The following is a 22,261-nucleotide window of genomic DNA, read 5'->3' as shown; positions in this document are numbered from 1 at the left end:
AGAAAGCAGACGCCAGCCTGATGGCTGAACTAAAGAACGAGGATACCAATGCACTGAGGGGAGGGAACAGGACAACTGGCAGGAGGAGAGCTGGAAAGGGTCATCCTGAAGGCGATCAAGGTAGAGGGCTCATAAAGGTAGCAGGAAATCCAAGAGGATCAGGTATTTCCTAGTGGCTTCAATTAACCCTAGTTTTCTGAGGCACAGAGGAAAGAGCAGAGAAAAAGCATAGCTTGATTAATTCTGTCCTGGAATCTGGGTCTGTTTCCACGAAACAAGGCTTCAAGATGTTCAGACCCACAGTCCAGGTTCTGATTCAAGGCCAGGGAGACTCCTTGTATAAATTAGCTTTTCACATTGCTTTAAAGCATTGGCTTTTAGTTTTCATGCTTTGTAAGTACAAATGATAGTTATATAGTTGGAAACACAAAGAGTTGATTTCCCAGAAGGAAATAAGCAGGTTGATAAATTAGACCACTGTGTCAAATAAACATTAGGACTCTACCTGTAATTCTAGTCCCCAGAAATGTTTTGGCTCTAAGCCAGAATTTTGGTGAATCTCAAGAGGCTTATTTAAAAGACCACAACTAGGGAGTGCCTGGGAATGGCTTCAAATTACCGAAAGGATTCTGAAAGATCAGAAAGCAAATTATTTTAGAAAGTTTATTAAAGATTAAATGAGTTAATATATGTTAACTGCTCAGGACAAGGCCTGGCACACTGTAAACGATCAATAAATGTTAGCTACTACTATTAATATTACTTCACTATTACTTTCTTGAATTTAAGAAATACAATTTTCATTAAGCCATAAGAGTAGAAGGACGAAATGTCAGAGGAAGGAACTGTTTAGTTAACCTTAACTTTTTTTTAAAGATGAAAATGTGAGGATCAGAGAGTTACACGAAATATCCAAGCTCACACAGCTAGTGGCTAGATGGGAATTTATGTCACAACTCTCTGTATCTTGACACAATTCACTTCATTGGTGGTGTGAGGTTGAAACAAATGTTTTAGGTTCATTAAATGAATTCACTTGTTAAGATTAATTGCCTTATTTCTTGATATGGAACATTATGGTAGGCCTGATACCAGGGGAGGTAATGACAGAGGGGTTTGAATGGAAGGAGAAGATAGAATCTCAGTTCTAGAGAACTTTCTTTTATATTCTTAGGACAGAAGAGCCAAGAGAATTTATATTGTATTTGTTCAAATGAATATGGCTATCTGGCTTACATCTTAGGTGGTTCAGACAGGGAATCAGACAATTATGTTACTACATGTGAGCAGGGCTTTTCCAATTAACATGAAGTTCAGAAAAATCACAATATTTCAACTAGAAAGGTTTTGTGGTTGTTTCATGTGTGTGAATAGAAGAGCTTAGGAAATAAAGGAGGATACTATTTAATATTAATTGCAGAGTATAAATCTGATGATGCTTTGAAACGTAAATGTGTATAATCTACATTTATGCATTTGACATTTTGAATATGTGTATAATATAAATACAAAAGATGATTTGAAGAACAAATGTTATATTAATAAAGTTTTAAAATATGTTGCCACATTTGGCTACATATATGTTTTATATAAACACACAGACTATCATGGATTATAATAAAATGTGTGCAATTTTGAGGAAACTGCAACTTAAGTGAATGGCTTAAGTCAAAATGAAGTTAATAAGAAAACAATCTATGAAAGAAAAGATATTCTAAAAATTTTATGCTTCAAGAATATATAATTAATGGATTTCTGGCTTTAGCTGATTTGAAGTATAAAGGATCATTTTACAATAGTTTTTATGTTTTTTCCAGAAGGTATCCTTCCTTGTTTTAATTCCACTTGACATCTGTGCCACAAAAGGTTTTTTAATTGCCCCTTTGCATGATTTAGACATGACAAGATGGAAGGTTAATGAAAATAACATTTGCAATTCTAACAAAAAGTAGACCTTTGCGATTATAGCTCATCAATTTACTGTAAAACGTAGTCGGTTTCTGGATTTCATCCTCTTATTCCTTCCTGAATTTATCTTTGATTTCCTTCTGCTAAATGTTTTGTTAAGTGGATAAATTATGGATGTTTATATCACAGAAATTCTCCAGAGGATGTTGTAATTCTCCCAGGAATTCTGTTGTATTCTGATTATTCAAAGCTCTAAATTTAAAAACTAGTTTCTGAGAAGGCTTGGCCACAAAATTGGTGGGATTACCCAATAAGAAGGACAGCATGATTCTTTTAAGAATCCGAAAGAGAAATGGGATTAGAGACTTGGTGTATGATTTTAAATTGATTTAAACTAACCCTCAAGGGACAAACATTTAAAGGGCCAGTATACATGTATCTTGTATGTTAGATATACATTAGTACATTAATATGTATCCTTTGAATGCCTATAGCTCTTGGGATGAGGGAAAATGAAAATATAGAGCAACCATATTAGAGTTATTGGGCAAGCCTTCATGTTTTCTAATCCTGACAGCCAGACATTATGAGACCAAACAGTTGGAATCTTAGGTAATTATAATTATGTTTCACATTAACCACCTGGAATTTCCCATTGCAGAATTTTAATCTGATAGAGTAGTCTCATTAAATATTACGATATATTTAGGGCTGAGTATACTGTATAAGCAGTACTCCAATAACTGTGTGCCAAGTCATTTGAAAAATTTTCCTATCAAAAAATCTGACCTACAGACCTTAAATTCTTAGAGAGTTCCAATGAAAAATTTACACTGCACTTCTTAAATGTGAGGAAGTTTGAAGTCCCAAGTGGCTTTTACTGTAGTATTAAAAAATATTCATGGCAATAGAATTAGAAATGAAAAAGGAGAAGTAACAACTGACACTGCAGAAATACAAAGGATCCTGAGAGATTACTACAAGCAACTATATGCCAATAAAATGGACAACCTGGAAGAAACGGACACGTTCTTAGAAATGCACAACCTTCCGAGACTGAACCAGGAAGAAATAGAAAATATAAACAGACCAATCACAAGCATTGAAATTGAAACTGTGATTAAAAATCTTCCAACAAACAAAAACCCAGGACCAGATGGCTTCACAGGCGAATTCTATCAAACATTTAGAGAAGACCTAACACCTATCCTTCTCAAACTCTTCCAAAATATAGCAGAGGGAGGGACACTCCCAAACTCATTCTATGAGACCACCATCACCCTGATACCAAAACCGGACAAAGATGTCACAAAGAAAGAAAACTACAGGCCAGTATCACTGATGAACATAGCTGTAAAAATCCTCAACAAAATACTAGCAAACAGAATCCAACAGCACATTAAAAGGATCATACACCATGATCAAGTGGGGTTTATCCCAGGAATGCAAGGATTCTTCAATATACGCAAATCAATCAATGTGATACACCATATTAACAAATTGAAGGAGAAAAACTATATGATCATCTCAATAGATGCAGAGAAAGCTTTCAACAAAATTCAACACCCATTTATGATAAAAACTCTCCAGAAAGTAGGCAAAGAGGGAACTTACCTCAACATAACAAAGGCCATATATGACAAACCCACAGCCAACATCGTCCTCAATGGTGAAAAACTGAAACCATTTCCACTAAGATCAGGAACAAGACAAGGTTGCCCACTCTCACCACTCTTATTCAACATAGTTTTGAAAGTTTTAGCCACAGCAATCAGAGAAGAAAAAGAAATAAAAGGAATCCAAATCGGAAGAGAAGAAGTAAAGCTGTCACTGTTTGCAGTGACATGATACTATACATAGAGAATCCTAAAGATGCTACCAGAAAACTCCTAGAGTTAATCAATGAATTTGGTAAAGTAGCAGGATACAAAATTAATGCACAGAAATCTCTTTCATTCCTATACACTAATAATGAAAAATCTGAAAGTGAAATTAAGAAAACACTCCCATTTACCATTGCAACAAAAAGAATAAAATATCTAGGAATAAACCTACCTAAGGAGACAAAAGACCTGTATGAAGAAAATTATAAGACACTGATGAAAGAAATTAAAGATGATACAAATAGATGGAGAGATATACCATGTTCTTGGATTGGAAGAATCAACTTTGTGAAAATGACTCTACTACCCAAAGCAATCTACAGATTCAATGCAATCCCTATCAAACTACCACTGGCATTTTTCACAGAACTAGAAAAAAAAATTTCACAATTTGTATGGAAACACAAAAGACCCCGAATAGCCAAAGCAATCTTGAGAACGAAAAATGGAGCTGGAGGAATCAAGCTTCCTGACTTCAGACTATACTACAAAGCTACAGTAATCAAGACAGTATGGTACTGGCACAAAAACAGAAATATAGATCAATGGAACAGGATAGAAAGCCCAGAGATAAACCCATGCACATATGGTCACCTTATCTTTGATAAAGGAGGCAAGAATATACAGTGGAGAAAAGACAGCCTCTTCAATAAGTGGTGCTGGGAAAACTGGACAGCTGCATGTTAAAGAATGAAATTAGAACACTTCCTACCACCATACACAAAAATAAGCTCCAAATGGATTAAAGACCTAAATGTAAGGCCAGACACTATCAAACTCTTAGAGGAAAACATAGGCAGAACACTCTATGACATAAATCACAGCAAGATCCTTTTTGACCCGCCTCCTAGAGAAATGGAAATAAAAACAAAAATAAACAAATGGGACCTAATGAAACTTAAAAGCTTTTGCACAGCAAAGGAAACCATAAACAAGACGAAAAGACAACCCTCAGAATGGGAGAAAATATTTGCAAATGAAGCAACTGACAAAGGATTAATCTGCAAACTTTACAAGCAGCTCATGCAGCTCAATATCAAAAAAACAAACAACCCAATCCAAAAATGGGCAGAAGACCTAAATAGACATTTCTCCAAAGAAGATATACAGATGGCCAACAGACACATGAAAGGATGCTCAACATCATTAATCATTAGAGAAATGCAAATCAAAGCTACAATGAGATATCATCTCACACTGGTCAGAATGGCCATCATCAAAAAATCTACAAACAATAAATGCTGGAGAGGGTGTAGAGAAAAGGGAACCCTCTTGCACTGTTGGTGGGAATGTAAATTGATACAGCCACTATGGAGAACAGTATGGAGGTTCCTTAGAAAACTAAAAATGGAAGTACCATACGACCCAGCAATCCCACTACTGGGCATATACCCTGAGAAAACCATAATTCAAAAAGAGTCATGTACCAAAATGTTCATTGCAGCTCTATTTACAATAGCCAGGACATGGAAGCAACCTAAGTGTCCATCAACAGATGAATGGATAAAGAAGATATGGCACATATATACAATGGAATATTACTCAGCCATAAAAAGAAATGAAATTGAGTTATTTGTAGTGAGGTGGATGGACCTAGAGTCTGTCATACAAAGTGAAGTAAGTCAGAAAGAGAAAAACAAATACCGTATACTAACACATATATATGGAATCTAAAAAAAAAAAGGAAAAGAAAAAAAAAAAGGTCATGAAGAACCTAGGGGCAAGATGGGAATAAAGACACAGACCTACTAGAGAATGGACTTGATGATATGGCGAGGGGGAAGGGTAAGTTGGGACAAAGTGAGAGAGTGGCATGGACATATATACACAACCAAACATAAAATAGATAGCTAGTGGGAAGCAGCCGCATAGCACAGGGAGATCAGCTCCGTGCTTTGTGACCACCTAGAGGGGTGGGATAGGGAGGGTGGGAGGTAGGGAGACGCAAGAGGGAGGAGATATGGGGACATATGTATATGTATAACTGATTCACTTTGTTATAAAGCAGAAACTAGCACACTATTGTAAAGCAATTATACTCCAATAAAGATGTTAAAGAAATATTCATGGAATAAAACATAAATAAGAATTTCTCTTCTGTCTTAAGTGCACACCTGTAATGCAGCTTGAATGTTTCAAGAATTCAGGCTCAAAAAAAGACATGGCAAAATAGAAGAGACTCAACTGAAGACTTTGTCCATTATTTGTATAGAAAGTCAGGCATGGAACTGGTAATAAATAGTAATCCTGAGGATATTTACATATTTATCTGCTTTGACTTTATAATGCCTGTTTTCTTCTAAACTACCATGTGGAATGAGCATCTCTAAAAAATGACTTCCCTATCTTGGTTTGCAAGCAGTTCCCCAACAAGCTGCACTTTATTTCTGTACTTTACCACAAAAGGAACTGCAAAATCAGCCTCTCACTTTCAGGGAACTCTTTGTAGCCAGGTTGGTCTCTGTTTTGGTGGAGAGCTTGCTGTTAAGAGAAAACAGACTGGGAGTTGATTTTGTTGCGTGTTTGAAGTCAGCTTTTTCCTGTCTCTCTTCCTCCATTTTCTGCTCTGTGTAATTTTGGGCATGTCTACTTCCTGGGCTAGGTGTGTAAAGGTAGAACCTTAGTTCTATTTCCTTGTTGCAGTGTTCACGCGGCTTGGCATAACACTTTGTACATTGTGGGCATTTAATGCATATTTGCCAAATCAGGAAATGGAAAATGTGATGCAATCAGTAAAATTTGCTCCAGGAGAATCAGTGTTGTATAATGGAAGAAGCTCAAATGAACTATTTAACCTCTGTCAACAACAGATACCTTGCAGGGTTGTTGTGTGTTCTGAATGACACAAGATGGGTACTTAATTGATGTTATTTTTATTTCAGCCAAATTATGGAAGTTAGAGCCAGCTTAATGAACTTAATTTGTCTTTATTGTTTTTCATGTTTCACTTAGTACCTAAATATTATTTTTTTGATTTGCAAAAAGTATTTACTCCGTCTCTAATTAGTTATCTGTGCTGAACTTTATACACTACGAACAAACCAAATGGATAAAGGTATGCAGTGAAACTGGCATATAAAATCATACACGTTTTAAAAATTATTTTTGGTTATCTTCTAACCAAATGCTATTTAAAAATATTTGCACATGTATTTTATCATTATAAGCAATAATTTCTCTGAACACTAAGAGTTACATGATGCTGAACCCACCCCCCTACCCCCCCCACCCACCTTTCCCCAAACCTCTCCGATGTTTTTGATTTTCAACCAGCAAATAAGATCAACAATAGAAAAGTGTTAACTTATTTAGCCTTGTTGGGAAATGCTTTAGTGAAATTTCCAAATACTTTATTTCTTTAAGGGCCCCACACTTCATTTTAACCATAACAAAAATTTCTCCTCTTTACTTTTTGTAGTCTTTTCTGGGGAGAAATTTTAAAGAATTCAGAGAAATAAACGTACTCTAACCCATTCTTAGTGACTCATAATAATAACTATGAACATGAACACTCTCTGAATGAAGCCGTGGACCCAGTTAGTTGCTTCTACTAGAGATATTCCCCCAAGTGTGTTCTGTGGAAGTGGCTAATTGATGTTGTTGGTCAAGAGGGCTGCACGGTTAAATATGTTGGGATATATCATTTTGTACGATTTTTCAGGTTCTTAATATGCTTACAACGTTGTGAAATTCTGAAACAAAGGATTGAATCTGAGGTGGCTCTGAACTTATTTGAGTAAGGAGCTCTTTTTAAAAAAGATATTTTAAAAGATTCCATTAGGAAACACTATTCTATACTGAATGACTCTGTTGTACTTTTTGAATTTCTTTTCTTTCTTTTAAAAGATGTTTCTCTCTCTTCCTGGACAGTGAAACTGTCAGCTATGACTTCTTGCTTCTGGCAATGTGCCTGGATCCAGAGGCTTTCCCCTCGGTGGTCTGAAAAACTAGGTAAAAGACTACATGTATGAAATAAAGTCTCTCTTATGAGTAAAAGCCATGAGATTTAGTGCATGGAATTTGTGACACTTATTATGGCTTCTCAGTAGCACTTTGTTTGTTTAAGGTTGTTGAATAAATAAACTTTAGCTAAGTAAGATAATACCGTTAGCAGCTAACCACACGTACTTGTCATTAAAAGAGGGACAAAACTTCCATTCAGATAAGGAAGGTTTGATTCAGTAATTGTATACAGATATAGCACCGTGTATCAGTATACAACTGACCCAGCCATCCACTGACATTTACTTTGTTTAGACTTCTGAGAAGTTAAACTTTTTCTTCCCATTCTGGACCTGGACAGCTTGTAACTCACTATCTCCTTCTCACCTCCGTCCCCACTCCAAGCCATATCTATATTGAATTCTCTAACTCAGTGAGAAACTTTAAAATCTTAGGGTTTTCTTTCTTCACACCTGGGGTCCCTCTCCCCTCTCACTGTACTCCACACTCACCCGTTCTGGCATAAGGCTCTCACCTCTGCTCCTGAAGACAGATGCCAGTCTAGCCCATGGGTATTCTTCCTCCTACTCATCCTCTTTTTCTCCTCTCTGTTAAGCCTGGAGTAATTCCTGCTCCATCAAGAGTAAACTGTCTTGGTAGCATGCTCTGACCCAAACAACCTACCAACAACTAACTGAAACTTGACAGACATATTTGTTGAGAGTGATTTCTCGACTTGTCTCTATGAATTGGAGGACCAAGGTGTTTCAAGACTAAAAAAAAAAAAAAAAGCAGGCTTCCCTGGTGGCGCAGTGGTTAAGAATCCACCTGCCAATGCAGGGGACACGGGTTCGAGTCCTGGTCTGGGAAGATCCCACATGCCGCGGAGCAGCTAAGCCGGTGTACCACAACTACTGAGTCTGCACTCTTAGAGCCCGTGAGCCACAACTACTGGAGCCCGTGCTCTGCAACAAGAGAAGCCACCGCAATGAGAAGCCCGTGCGCCACAACGAAGAGTAGCTCCCATTCACTGCAACTAGAGAAAAGTCCGTGCCCAGCAACAAAGACCCAACTCAGCCAAAAATAAATAAATAAAATAAATAAATTTATTTTAAAAAAAGCGCGACATATCAGGTTTGTTCGAATTATCATCTCTTTGATTATTCTATTTTGGTATCTTCGAGATATAGCCATAGACCAGGAATATACTTTGGATTACAAATTCCAAACTCTTAAAATTATTGCAAAGTAGAACTGGATGTCATAAACTAATTATAAATAATATAATTTCTCTTCTGTCAAATTTAGGCTCTTGTCTTGAGAAGGGGTGGGGGCAGGTAAATGAAGAGGATAGGGATTGACTACCATGATAGACTAGAATACAATATACTTACAAGTGAGCTGTAGGCTACAACTGTGTCATGTTAACTATCAAGTACAATATAATCTTTTTTTCCAGTCTATTCATCTTTTCAACAGAGTAACTATAATTAATAGATATTCTATATTTAAATGTACTTTAAATTGTAAAATGTATAATGAATTGGACTGAATTTTTTAACTGCAAAGAACATTAGAAAAAAGAAACTATGATGTTAAATCAACAAAACTGCCACTTCAAAAATGGTCAGATATCGGCAAATTCACACAGCTCAATTGAATAACATTTTTTATGCTCCATGTGCTTCCCCTGGTTCTCTCTCACTCTTCTGTAATTCGACTTTACAGAAGGTAAGGCTTTGAGGAGTCAGTTGCCCTAGCACAGTGCTCTTTCCTCATGTCACACTGTCTTAAACCAAAATGACTTCCTAAGCACAGCAAGTCATTTGAATATGCACATGAATTACAGCATCTATTCTAGGAAAATGAATAGTAAAATGACAGAATAATCATGTGAATATGTTTTAATTAACATCATCCCTTAATACACACATCTTCATGTAACTCAAATAACATGCTCATAACACCATAGCAGAATAAGAAGAGAATAGTGGGTAAAAAGATTTACAGAAAAAAAAAAAGAGATAGCTCTTATGTAACAAATTCTGGGTTTGGGGGAAATTTGGGAAAGGTATATCTCTTGCTATTTTATATCTCTTTTGCTACTTGCTATTGGGTTAGATCAAACCCAGTAACTGCCATCACTTAAAGGGGAGCTCATTCGTTGTTTTTGTTTTTTCCTTTTACCTTGATTTTCCAGGTTGTATGCTTTCATAAAGATTTGTAAATAAATTTGCTCCAGTGAGGATATATTCTAATGATCTTGTAAGTAACAGATAACTCAATGTTATAAACTCATTTTTTCCAGTGTTCTTTAAACTAAGAGCCACAGTATTATAAAGAGACAAAAATATAATTTGCTCTCTTAGCATCTGATGTTGGCAATGATTTCAGTTTAGAATTAGCCATTTTTATTTCCTTCAGAAAATATAATTGGCCACTTGTGCTTTTTAACTAGTATGAATGAAACTGTAAATACAGCAATTTGTCTGATTAAGGTCTATGGGCATTTTTCTTTTACTGAAAATGGACTTTGATTTTATTGTACTAGATACAAATAACTTCTATAGCAAAAATAAAATGTTACATCCTTGATAGTCATATGTGGAGAGAAGAGAAAACCCAGGTGCAGCTCTTCTGCAGTTTTTGTGACTTTTAACTGATTTGGCTTATAATTCCTTCCTACTTCTTGCATTGGGAATTCATTTCTCTGTGCACTTTGCTGTTTCTGTATACATCTCAGGGACTAGAAATACTAAACCCTCATTTCCCCACATATAACCCTTTTAGAATTTCACAGCTAGAAGTGTATTCTAACCCTGCAACTAGATATTACCTTAATTCTCATTTCCTTTTGCAGGATGTCTATATCTATATCTGTATCTGTAGCTCTCTATCTATATAACATTTTTATACCCATTTAAATATTTCTGAATTTGGAAGGAAAAGTCTTTCTTTTGCTCCCTCTGTCATGGATGAAGGCAAAGTCCCCAAACTTGTTTCAAGCTATGGAAGGCTTCTCTACCCAGCTTCGCATTCTAATAGATCAGAGATCTCAGATGAACTGGCTTCATTTTTTACAGACTCTGAGATTCAAAATAATTTCTTTGAAATTCAGTAGAGAAAAAAACTAGCCATTTCCTTTCCTAAACAGCAGCATGTACCAAGTGTTAGGGAGTTACGTTGTCAGTTTATTCTTAGCCGTTTTCCGTGGAAATTGATAAAATTATTGAACAGTTGAATTTTTGAGCTAGGGGACCTTAGCTGTAGTATAAACTCATTTTACATATAATGAATGTGAGTTCTCTAGACATGATATAAAATGCTTAAGATCAAAGGGCTAGCTAGGCAATTAAGAAATATAGAACTTCAATAATAAAGTGGTAAAGAAAATGTTTAGATTTTATGTGTCTTTTTTTTGTTTCAATGTTTTAACTCAAAAGACCAGCTGCTGGTTTGGTCTTCTGCTTGCATGGAATTGACTTGGACCTTTTGGATGGTATTTCTCCTGTGACATTGCCAAAGGTTGGAGAAACCCACAGTCTTTTCAGATAATTATCAGTTTTGAAAACTTGAGTTTTCATGATCTTGCTAGTTAGTTTAAAATATGTGTGAGAATAAAATGCTAAGACAATTTATCTATATAGGGTTTCTACATTTCTGGGATCTTTGAGAGAGTTCAATAAATAGAAGGTAGAAGATCTCCTCAGAACTGAGTTGAGTGGGGCCCTTGCATTCTGGTAACTATCTGCATAGCCAGTCTGACCAGAAGGCACCTGTGTTCTCAGTGTCCCTAAATCTTCAATTTATTATGTTGAACCATTTTATAATTTCTCCAAATGATCGAATCTCTGCAATGTCAGATAGTTCCATCCAGTTACACAGTGGAAAATTTCTGGGGTCATAACTCAAAATATTGAATCTTAAATAAATTGATGATACTTAAGAGCCTTGTGCTGTGATGTAGGAAATTATTAAGTGGAAGTGAATTAAGAGAGAAGGACAAAGAAAGCAAAATGGATGAGGTTATACCAAGCATGTACTTAACTGTTTACTGGAGGGATCCTTTTTGATATGCAGAGCTTTAAGTTAGGGAAATGTCTTTTTCCATCACACAATACATTTAAAAAAGTCACCTTGTATACAGCTAAACTTTTGTTCAAACATCTCAGCAGGGAGAGTAGAGAGATATAACCAGGTGTTTCGCATTATTCAAACAGTAATAAGATTACTGTTGAGAAATTAAACATGGACAGTCTCTTCTCCCTCATCTAAAGTCACATAGATACCCTATTTGGGTACTTCATTATTCTTACTTACACTTGATACTTATGCATAGATTCGTGTATGTATCAATTCTTCTTTCATTCCCAAAATAACACCATTCATTTAAACAAAAATATTCAGAACACCTGCCATGTGCCAGGTAATGGGGATATAGGATTCTATAGGTCTGAAATGGTTTCTGACCTGCCTCTCAACCCCAAAACAATAAAGACAAATAAGAAGTGTAAGAAGAACTTATGTTCAATCACTTAATTCAAGTCATTCAGCTTAATAACTTCGGTACATATCTGTTTCAGTGTTGGCCTTAGAAAGCATTGCTTTTTATGTCTTACCTGAAGGATCTTATCACCAGGCTGCAGCAGGTTGGATGCTGGTCCATCAGGCTGAACCCTAGTAACAAAGATACCCTATAAGTCAGAAGTAACAGAGGTTAGGATTCTATTTTCAAGAACTAGATCTACTTAAAAACTTTTTCATTCACATAGAAAACAGTGAAAACAGATTAAAAACAGTTTACACATGTGAGGTTAAACTATTATTATAGTATTTTAAGCAAGGCACCACCCTCTAAATCAAGTTTAAGAAAAGCAACATTTTTTACTTGCACAAAAACGCTCATATTGTTTTTAAAGTGCACTTATGACTTATAAATTAATTTAATGGCATAGTCTTAATTTCTTTCTTAAATAATTTGATATATGGTTCTAAACCATCTTTTAGAACCAGGTATGTGGTTCTTTTGTGTAACTTTTGTATAACTTCTGAAGTTGTCTTAAGTTATTCCTCATTGAAAATGTCTCCTATCTGATAGGTTGTAAATTCAACATACACTTTAAAAACCTTACTAGAATTACACATAAGACTGGTTTATTTTAATGAGTATTACTTTATATGTTACTGAGAATTGTAAAGTAAAATGAACAAGTTAAACATAAGAAAATTCCAACGTATAAAGTTTGCATCTATATAGTTACAAAATTCCTAAATTGATTTAGTTTATAAAAATGTCAAATTAATTTTACTGATCATGTACACAAAGCAAACACTTACTGAATGTCTACCATATGCTAGGCCTTGATGTTGGTGTTATAGAGATATACAGAATATATTTTTTGTCTTCAGTGAGCTCACTATATAGTAGAAGAAAAGTCAAGAAAACCAACTATGAGACAGTGCGAGAAGTGTTATGATAGAGGTAATCAATATAATAGGTTATTTAAAATGTTGCATCCAGCTTAACCTTAATGTGTTGGAGCTTCTAAGAAGAGGAGATATCTGGCACGGAATCATAAAGGACAAGTAAAAGGTATCCACACAGATAAGGAAAGATATTCTACACGGAAGGGATAGCACATACAAAAGTGAGAGTGCCTGTTACATTCAGGAAGCTGCAAGTAGTTCTATTATGACTGCAGTGGTTGTGGAAGGGTTCGAGTGGATGTGGTTGGGAACATGGGAGAAAATCATATCAATCCCCAAAAGTAGGTAGGGACCAGATCAAGATGGGTCTTTAATGGACATCTTTATCAGTTTGGGGAGCTACTGAAGTACTTTAAACATGATGGTGACAAGATTTTGATTAATATACTAAGAATGAACTGATGAGTGGATAAACAAAATGTGTATATCTATTCAGTGGAATATTATTTGGCAATAGAAAAGAATGAAGTACTGACAACATTGATGAACCTTGAAAACATTATGCTAAATGAAAGAAGCTAGTCACAAAAAACCACATATTGTATGATTCCATTTATATGAAATGTCAAGAAGAGGCAAATGCATAAAAATGGAAAGCAGATTAGTGTTTGCTAGGGGCTGGGAAGCAAGGGGAGTGACTGTTAATGTGTACAGATTTCTTTTTAAGGTAATAAAAGGGTTCTGGAATTAGATAGTGGTGACGGTTGCACAACTCTGTGAATATACTAAAAACCACCTAACTGTACACTTTAAAAGGGTGAATTTTATGGTATGTGAATTATATATCAATACAGCTCTTATTGTTTTTAATTCTTGAGTATTAATAGAAGATAATATTTTAATGGCTTTGCCTGTTATTTAGAAAATTATCTAATTTACTGATCTGTAAACTTAATAACTCTCACTTAAACCCATAACTTTGTGTGTGTATGTCTTTGTAAATGGTTTAACAAACAGACCCTAATTAAAATATTTCTATGTGTTTTAACTTAGCATTTTAGATCTTTATGAAACATTAATTTAAGGATTTTGAATGATTTTTATCTTTCTGATTTTAACCTGTTATCTTTCCCATTCAAAGATGAAACTACAGTAGGCGTTAAAATATTAGAAAACTGCATAACTTTAACCAGTAATTCGACTTCTAGAACTTATGTTAGGGAAATAACTGGATAAATATGCAACGTGTATTTACTAATATGTTCATCACGGTATTATTTGTAATAATAAAAATTACAAATCACATGTAAATGTCTAATAACAGGGGATTGATTAAATAAATAAATTACGGTAAATCTATACAGTAGAACGACATGTGGTCATTAAAAATGAAGTCCTAGATGACAGCTATAGAAGGACACTAGTGCTTAGAGAAACAAGCAAGTTATAAAACATTATGTGCGGCATAATACTATTTTTGCTGAAACATGTTTAAATGTATATTTGTGTGGGAAAATATCTGGAAGAATATACCCCTAAACATTAGCAGTGGTTGTACTGGGTAATGAGACATCATATATATGTATATTTTTTTCTTTCTTTTTGCTTTTCTGTTTTCTAATTTTTCTACAATGATTAGGCACTAATAGCATTAAGAAAATAGTAATAAAAACTTAAGAAACCTTTTAGGTTAATGGTGTCACAATTTGGTGTGATGTTCAAACAGCTAGTTACTTTGGTCAGTTCAGTTGTACAAATGGTCAGTTCAGAAGGAAAAAGAAAACTGGTTGTTTGAAAGGGACAGTTAAATAAGGCACAATGACTAATCCACCAGACCAGTGAATGGCACTGGTTGTGAAAACACATATAATCCTTACAGTCCTTTTCATACTGGGCACATAACTCTCATACTCCATCCATCCAGGAGACTGTATGAGTACTCAGTTCCCCTGGTGGTCCCCCTCTTTTGCTGTTGCGGTCTCTGTACAACAGGCAGAATGACACTGCATCTCTGGATGATGAAGGCGAAGTTGTTTTGACTATTATTTTATCTCAGCAGTCAAAGTCTGTGCTACCTAGTTAATTTTGATTGCCTTTCTTCAGCTTATTGTACAGGAACAGTTTTAATAATCTTTGTATGAATCCAGACCATAGGAACTGAATTGTGGCCATCATATTGCAATGCTGAGAGGAACTAGCAACACTCCACAAGCTGACTGCTGAAAGAATACCAAAGTCATGTCTCTAGCAGGTTTAATTTCAATCATCACAAAGCTCTGCAGGGTTCAACCACTGTTCTGGAGACTTGCTTTGAAGCTTTCTCTTATGGTGGCCTGAGTCTTCCTAAGCATTTATTGCTGTTTTCTAAAGCGTTAATATTTCTTTTCAATCAATAAATTTTACCAACTAAGAAATTGCTACTGCTCATTGGCATAGTTTCTCTTTCCCTCTGTCTCTTTCTCTCTCTCTATATATATATCCTATCAGCCAGCATATTGCCACATTAGTCAAAACAGATAGCAATGAGTGTTATGTTTGATAATGGTCTGTAGCATTCATTATTTTTGGAGGTGGAATGTTTCCCCAAAGACTGCCTGAAAAGGCCATTGCCCTGATTTTTCACTGTATTTATGTATTGACATATAAACACTGTCATATGAAAGAGACCAAATAACTCTGAACCCATTTTTGTGGTCTCTGTTATGATGAATATTGATGAGAAATATGAAAACTTTGACACTGTTTTCAAAAAGTTCATTGTAGCAGTGTGTCACCCTTTCAACAAATTCATTTTCTTTTGAGACTTCAAAGAACACTTTGACACTGATGACAGACTTTGGTGAGGAATCATCCGACTATTTGTATTCTGAAAATTAGAACAATAACTTCCCACTGATTGGTAAAAAGCCATCTTCTAACTTCCAAGCATCAGTAAGCCATCTTGTATGTATCAAAGATCCAAATCATGGCATATGACCAATTTTATAACTCTTCGGGCAAGATCTAAATTTCTTGTAACATTTGCGGAGTGCTAAATGTGAGACAAACTATCATGCAATACATTCAAACTAGTGAAATAATCTGTATACCTAAAGTGATATAGCAAATCCATTTTGCCCAAATAAGGAAAATACCTCAGTAACTGTTTTTCAATGAGTAGTGTATATTAGGTTTTTTGCTGCTGCTATAATAAGTTACCACAAACTTAGTGGCTTAAAACACCACAGATTTATTATCTGACAGTTCTGTAGGTTAGACATTCAACTCAGGTCTCACTGGGCTACAACAAAGGTGTTGGCAGGGCTGCATTATTTCCTGGAATCTCTAGGGGAGAATGTTTCCTTGCCTTTTCGGAAAAGCTTTTAGGAAAAGTCCACATTCCTAGGCTCGTGGTCCCTTTTTTCCATCTTCAAAGCCAGCAACTGTGCATCTCTCTGACTATTCTCCTACATTCACATCTCCCTCTGACCACAGTCAAGAAAGATTCTCTGTTTTTAAGGACCTATGTGATTAGATTAGGCCTACCTGGATCCAGGATAACTTCCTCATCTCAAATTCCATAATTTAATCTCAACTGCAAAGTCCCTTTTGCCTTGTAATGTAACATATTCACAGGTTCTAGGAATTAGGATGTGGCAATCTTTGGGAGGCCATTTTTTTCTGCCTATCATATAGTGAAAGAAGTGAATAAGAGCATAGTTCTGGAGCTAGCCTGTCTGTGTTCACCATTTATAAATTGGTGACCTTGGGCAAGTTAATTAACTTTTGTGTACTTAATTTTTCCTCATCAGTAAACTGATTATAATAGTGGTTTATACCTCATAGTTATTAGATTAAGTGAGTGAACACATACAAAATACTTAGAACAGTAGATGGCACTCAGTATAGGGTCTATAAATGTTATTATAATTATTGAAAGTCTGAAGGTTGAGCTACAATCCAGGGTCTTTCTTTCCAGCAAAGCCTGCAATAAGAGATTTCTGAGTCTCCCAACTGCACCAGATTTACTGTCAGAAAATTCTTCATTACTCTTAGTCTTAGAGTACATTGAAAGGCCGACATTTGTTATCTTTACCTTGAATTCCCAACAGATAAGAGGATTTGCATCTTTGATTTAGGGAAGGGGATGGGAAGAGGGCTGGAAAGTCTCTCCTGTATCATCTGTGGTTTCCTAGTGGTGGCTGTCAGTGATAATGGCTCCAATTATTGTTTACTCTGAATAATGGACATGGGTCCCAACAAGAGGGCTTTCTGATGGTTCTTAATAACTTTTAGAGGCTACTTCCTTTGGTAGCTCCAAGCCAACATCAGCTCTGTAACAATGGCTGCTAGAGTCTAGTTACTGGCTTATGGCATTTCTGAGTGTGTTTCTCTAATGTTTTGCACCTCATCACCAGCTCTCATGTTCCTTAGTGGCTTGACAGCACAGTGGTTTTCCCTTAGCACCATCTCTAGAGGGCATCTCACAACAGAGCAACAAGATAAGTATTGCAGTCCTTTCCAAAGAATGCAAGTCTTTTCTCCTATCAGACACCAATATCTGGGTGTGCTTGAGACAGACACAGACACAACAGACTCATGCATCACAGAGGGACCCCCATAGGTTTGAACCAAAGCTAATCTGGAGAGCACTGGCCGGATGCTACAAATAGGCTTGACCTTTTGCCATTTCATGTTTCTTCCCCAGTTTTTAAACCAGTCTTCATATAAGTCATAAATGAAGTTTTTCCGGAAGTACCCATAATGGGTTTTTAAAAAGTTTTACTTTTCACAAGTAATTTTGTAAATGGATGAGTATGGACGGTTTTACACAGTGTTAAAATCTGACCTTGTCTTACTGGTTACCTAGTCTCTGCACCTCTGGACGTAAACCTTGAAGGACTCAAGGTTCCTTGAAAGTTAGTCTACAAGGCCAACATTTAACATTCTAACTTTAGAGGAGAGAGGAACTTTATATGGCTTTTTAATGATGAAGGTGAATGACTGTGACAGTCTCAGCTATTGTAAATGTAGACACCAATATAGAACTTGTCTTAAGGGAATTACAACTTCAATTTGTGAAATATGCTTTTCTTTAAAATTCTGGAAAAACTTGGCTCTAGCTGATGCTAAGAAATTGGTTTCTAGGAAGGCCATATCTCAGATAAAAATTGCATACAATTACAATTACAATTACAATTCAGAACACATTGGTTATATATTATAGAATATGGTATCATATGCTTTCATATAATTATAAAAGTTCAAAGAGCGTTTCTAGAGAAAAAACTGACCCATAAAAATAGCAAACACAGACATAGATTCAATAGCTTGCAAGGGGAAACTTTTTTTTTTTTGGCCAAATATTGGCAAATAATTTCTTTTCATGAATTGAGCAAGGTTAATATTAAGCTATGATGCAGCTCATAGAAGCAGCATTACACATACACAGTAGACTGTGTTTACTTAATCCCTGTGATTATTAGAAGACACATCAAGAATAAAGGTGTTTCAATAGCTTTACTCTCTGTGAGTCAAAGTGTGAAAACAAAATATTTTAAGGTTAATTGCTGAGAGACAAATCTTGAGCTTTGAACAATTTGCTACCTTAGCAACTGAGGAATTTATGTGCAGCAAGTGAAGAGATTTATCCCATGACCATTAGAAACTAAAGGAGAGGGGAGAGGGAGGAAAGGAGAGATGGAAGGAAAGGAGAGAAAGAGAAAAAAAAGGAGGGCATTGGCACCTGCATATGATGATTCAGTGTATGACTGAACTTTAGCTGACAAAACAATGAAATGTAAAATCCATAAAAAATGAACAGAAAGAATTGCTTTAGAAACCTAAAAAATTTGAGCCTCAAAAGACAGAGATACAAATTATACAGCTGACCAAAGTCCTCTAAAAATTTCACAAAAATCTTATGCACAGATGTTTAAAGGAATTCAAAACTCTCTTTCATTAATTTTTAAATAAAGAAATATTGAAATAAAAATCACTTGGTTACATTTGTAAAAAATAGAACTACCATATGACCCAGCAATCTCACTACTGGGCATATACCCTGAGAAAACCATAATTCAAAAAGAGACGTACCACAGTGTTCATTGCGGCACTATTTACGACAGTCAGGACATGGAAGCAATCTAAAGGTCCATCAACAGATGAATGGATAAAGAAGATGTGGCACATATATACAATGGAATATTACTCAGCCATAAAAAGAAACGAAATTGAGTTATTTGTAGTGAGGTGGATGGTCCTAGAGTTTGTCATACAGAGTAAGTCAGAAACGAAATTGAGTTATTTGTAGTGAGGTGGATGGTCCTAGAGTTTGTCATACAGAGTAAGTCAGAAAGAGAAAAACAAATAACGTATGCTAACACATATATATGGAATCTTAAAAAAAAAAAAAGGTACTGATGAACCTAGTGGCAGGGCAGGAATAAAGACATAGACATAGAGAACAGACTTGAGGACATGGCGATGGGGGGAGGGGGAAGCTGTGGTGAAGTGAGAGTAGCATTGACTTATATACACTACCTAATGTAAAATAGTTAGCTAGTGGGAAGCAGCAGCATAGCACAGGGAGATCAGCTCGGTGCTTTGCGATGACCTAGAGGGGTGGCATAAGGAGGATGGGAGAGATGCTCAAGGGGGAGGGGATATGGGGATATATGTATGCATATGACTGATTCACTTTGTTGTACAACAGAAACTAACACAGTATTGTGAAGCAATTATACTCCAATAAAGATCTATTAAAAAAAATAATGCATTGGAGCAACAGGAGACTATTTAAACCCATAGAAACTGGCTATGTGATTACAAATATCTTAGTAACAACCTAATGGAGTGATCCTAACAGAAAAAATACACTTGCACCATTCTTTCATGTCATTGTAAAGATTTGTTTAGTAGCCCAAAAGAAAAATGTATATAAACATATAGTTTTCAAGATACTGCCCTTATGACTTGATAAAAACAACCAAGAAGTAAGCAGTTTATTTCCTTTTATCTGAGATTCCTGTTAGAAATGACAAATTGAATACTAAAAAATCGATTTTTTTTTTTTTTATAGTTTGATGCTGATCACCAGGCACTATTCTCTTTTGGGGAATTTGAATATAAGAGTTGAAATTATGTTTGGCTTTGATTACTTTATACAGGCGTACCTTGTTTCACTGTGCTTCACTTTATTGCACTTTGCAGACAATGCAGTTTTAAAATTGAAGGTTTATGGCAACTTTCTGTCAAGCAAGTCTATCAGCACCATTTTTCCAACAACGTTTGCTCACTTCATGTTTCCGTGTCACATTTTCGTGAATCTTGCAATATTTCAAACTTTTTCATTGTTATTCTATTTGTTATGGTGGTCTGTGATCAGTGATCTTTGATGTTATTACTACGACTTGCTGAAGACTTAGATGATGGTTAGCATTTTTAGCAATAAAGTATTTTTGAATTAAGGTATCTACATTGTTTTAGACATAATGCTATTGCACACTTAATAGATTACAATATAGTGTAAACATAACTTTTAAATGCACTGGGAAACCAAAAAATTCGAGGGACTTGCTTTATTGCAATATTCATCTTATTGCAGTGGTCTGGAAACAAACCCCAATATCTCTGAGGTATTCCTGTTAGGAATTATAATTGTAATTTTCCTTTTATTGATTGCTCCAGTATTGCAATTATTCCATAACAGTTAAAAATCTCTGGGAGTCTGTGTATTGTTGACTGAACGTACATTTTCTTCCTGTTTATTTCTTGGTAAAATTCTTAAGCTTAAAAAAATAATTTTCTTTCATTTGATTTTCATATTTTCATTTAAAAGTAAATGATCACACTCTTCCACATAATTGTCTTTCCAGATTTCTTGCCTCTTTGGGAAAAATAGGTGAAATATTTTTCATTTCTTTTATTTTATGAATTCTTTAAAGCCTGTATTTAATATGAGACCTCAACTGGTGGTGAATATATGGATTGCTGAGCTTCATACAGTTTACTGATTCGATCAGAGTTCCTACTGGCTTTTTGTCTCGGCGTTTTTTTCTTCTTTTAAATTAATTAATTAATTAATTTTTGGCTGCATTGGGTCTTTGTTGCTGTGCGCAGGCTTTTCTCTAGTTGCGGTGCGCAGGCTTCTAATTACGGTGGCTTCTCTTGTTGTGGAGCATGGGTTCTAGGTACGCGGGCTCAGTAGTTATGGCTCATGGGCTCTAGAGCGCAGGCTCAGTAGTTGTGTTGCACGGGCTTAGTTGCTCCATGGCATGTGGAATCTTCCCAGACCAGGGATTGAACCCGTGTTCCCTGCATTGGCAGGCAGATTCTTAACCACTGCGCCACCAGGGAAGTCCTCTTCTCAGCTTTATACATAGCATAAAATAGTAGAAGCCATTAAAAACAAGAGTGGGTAACTGTAGGTGGCTGTGGCGTCTCCTTCCTAGGTACTACTAAAATAGTATCAGTAATCAGCTTTCTGATTATCATTCCTGCAGTCTTCCTCAAAGCCCCTTCAGTTGTCAAATTTTTTGACACTATCTACACCACTTCAAAATAATGGATTGAAAAGTGAAGAATTCAGTCAAAGCTTTTTTGTCACTTATGCTAAAATAAGGTTTTTAAAGTGAAAAATTATTGTATTGTAAACTACATTCAGTCAAACTATGATTCTTTTAGATAAAATATGGTTTTATGTAGAGTAGACCATACTAGAAGTATTGCTTAGAGCTGGCGGTGAAATCAGGAGGTCAAAAAGGCCAGTGACAAATGTCCAGAGGACACTCTAGTTGTGGATTCCTGATACATTGACTGACAAAGTGGCTCTTAGGCCACAGCTGTGCATTGGCAGTGTGGGGTAGAGTGAAAAGGGAGGGTTTTCTTTTTTCTCACTTTTTAGTCTCTGTATTTCTGTATTTGAATTTTTATAGTGAGAGTGTTTTCATTTCTTACCTGTATAATTTTTTTAAGAGATATAAGTTAAAGAAAAAAGACATTGCAGTTGTACACATCTGAGACTAAGAACATATTATGATTTTAAAGGATGATTATGTCGATTATGTTGAGAATGCCCTAGCTCACAATCAGTAGGAGGTACCTAAGTAAAAGTGGTTCTC

General features: G+C 35.6%; 1 protein-coding gene across 2 annotated transcripts in view; it reads right to left on the bottom strand.

The window, feature by feature from the left end:
* LRRC7 (leucine rich repeat containing 7) overlaps positions 1 to 22,261 on the bottom strand; it is a 383,497-nt gene that overhangs the window by 1,733 nt on the left and 359,503 nt on the right. For both annotated transcript variants that reach the window (XM_068538014.1, XM_068538015.1), the window contains one exon: positions 12,353 to 12,427. In XM_068538014.1, the coding sequence (XP_068394115.1) occupies positions 12,353 to 12,427 (75 nt within the window). The remainder of the gene's footprint in view (positions 1 to 12,352; positions 12,428 to 22,261) is intronic.

The sequence above is a fragment of the Eschrichtius robustus genome, chromosome 3, assembly GCF_028021215.1.
Source record: "Eschrichtius robustus isolate mEscRob2 chromosome 3, mEscRob2.pri, whole genome shotgun sequence".
Lineage (NCBI taxonomy): Eukaryota > Metazoa > Chordata > Mammalia > Artiodactyla > Eschrichtiidae > Eschrichtius > Eschrichtius robustus.
This window is presented reverse-complemented; position numbering and strand designations above follow the sequence as displayed.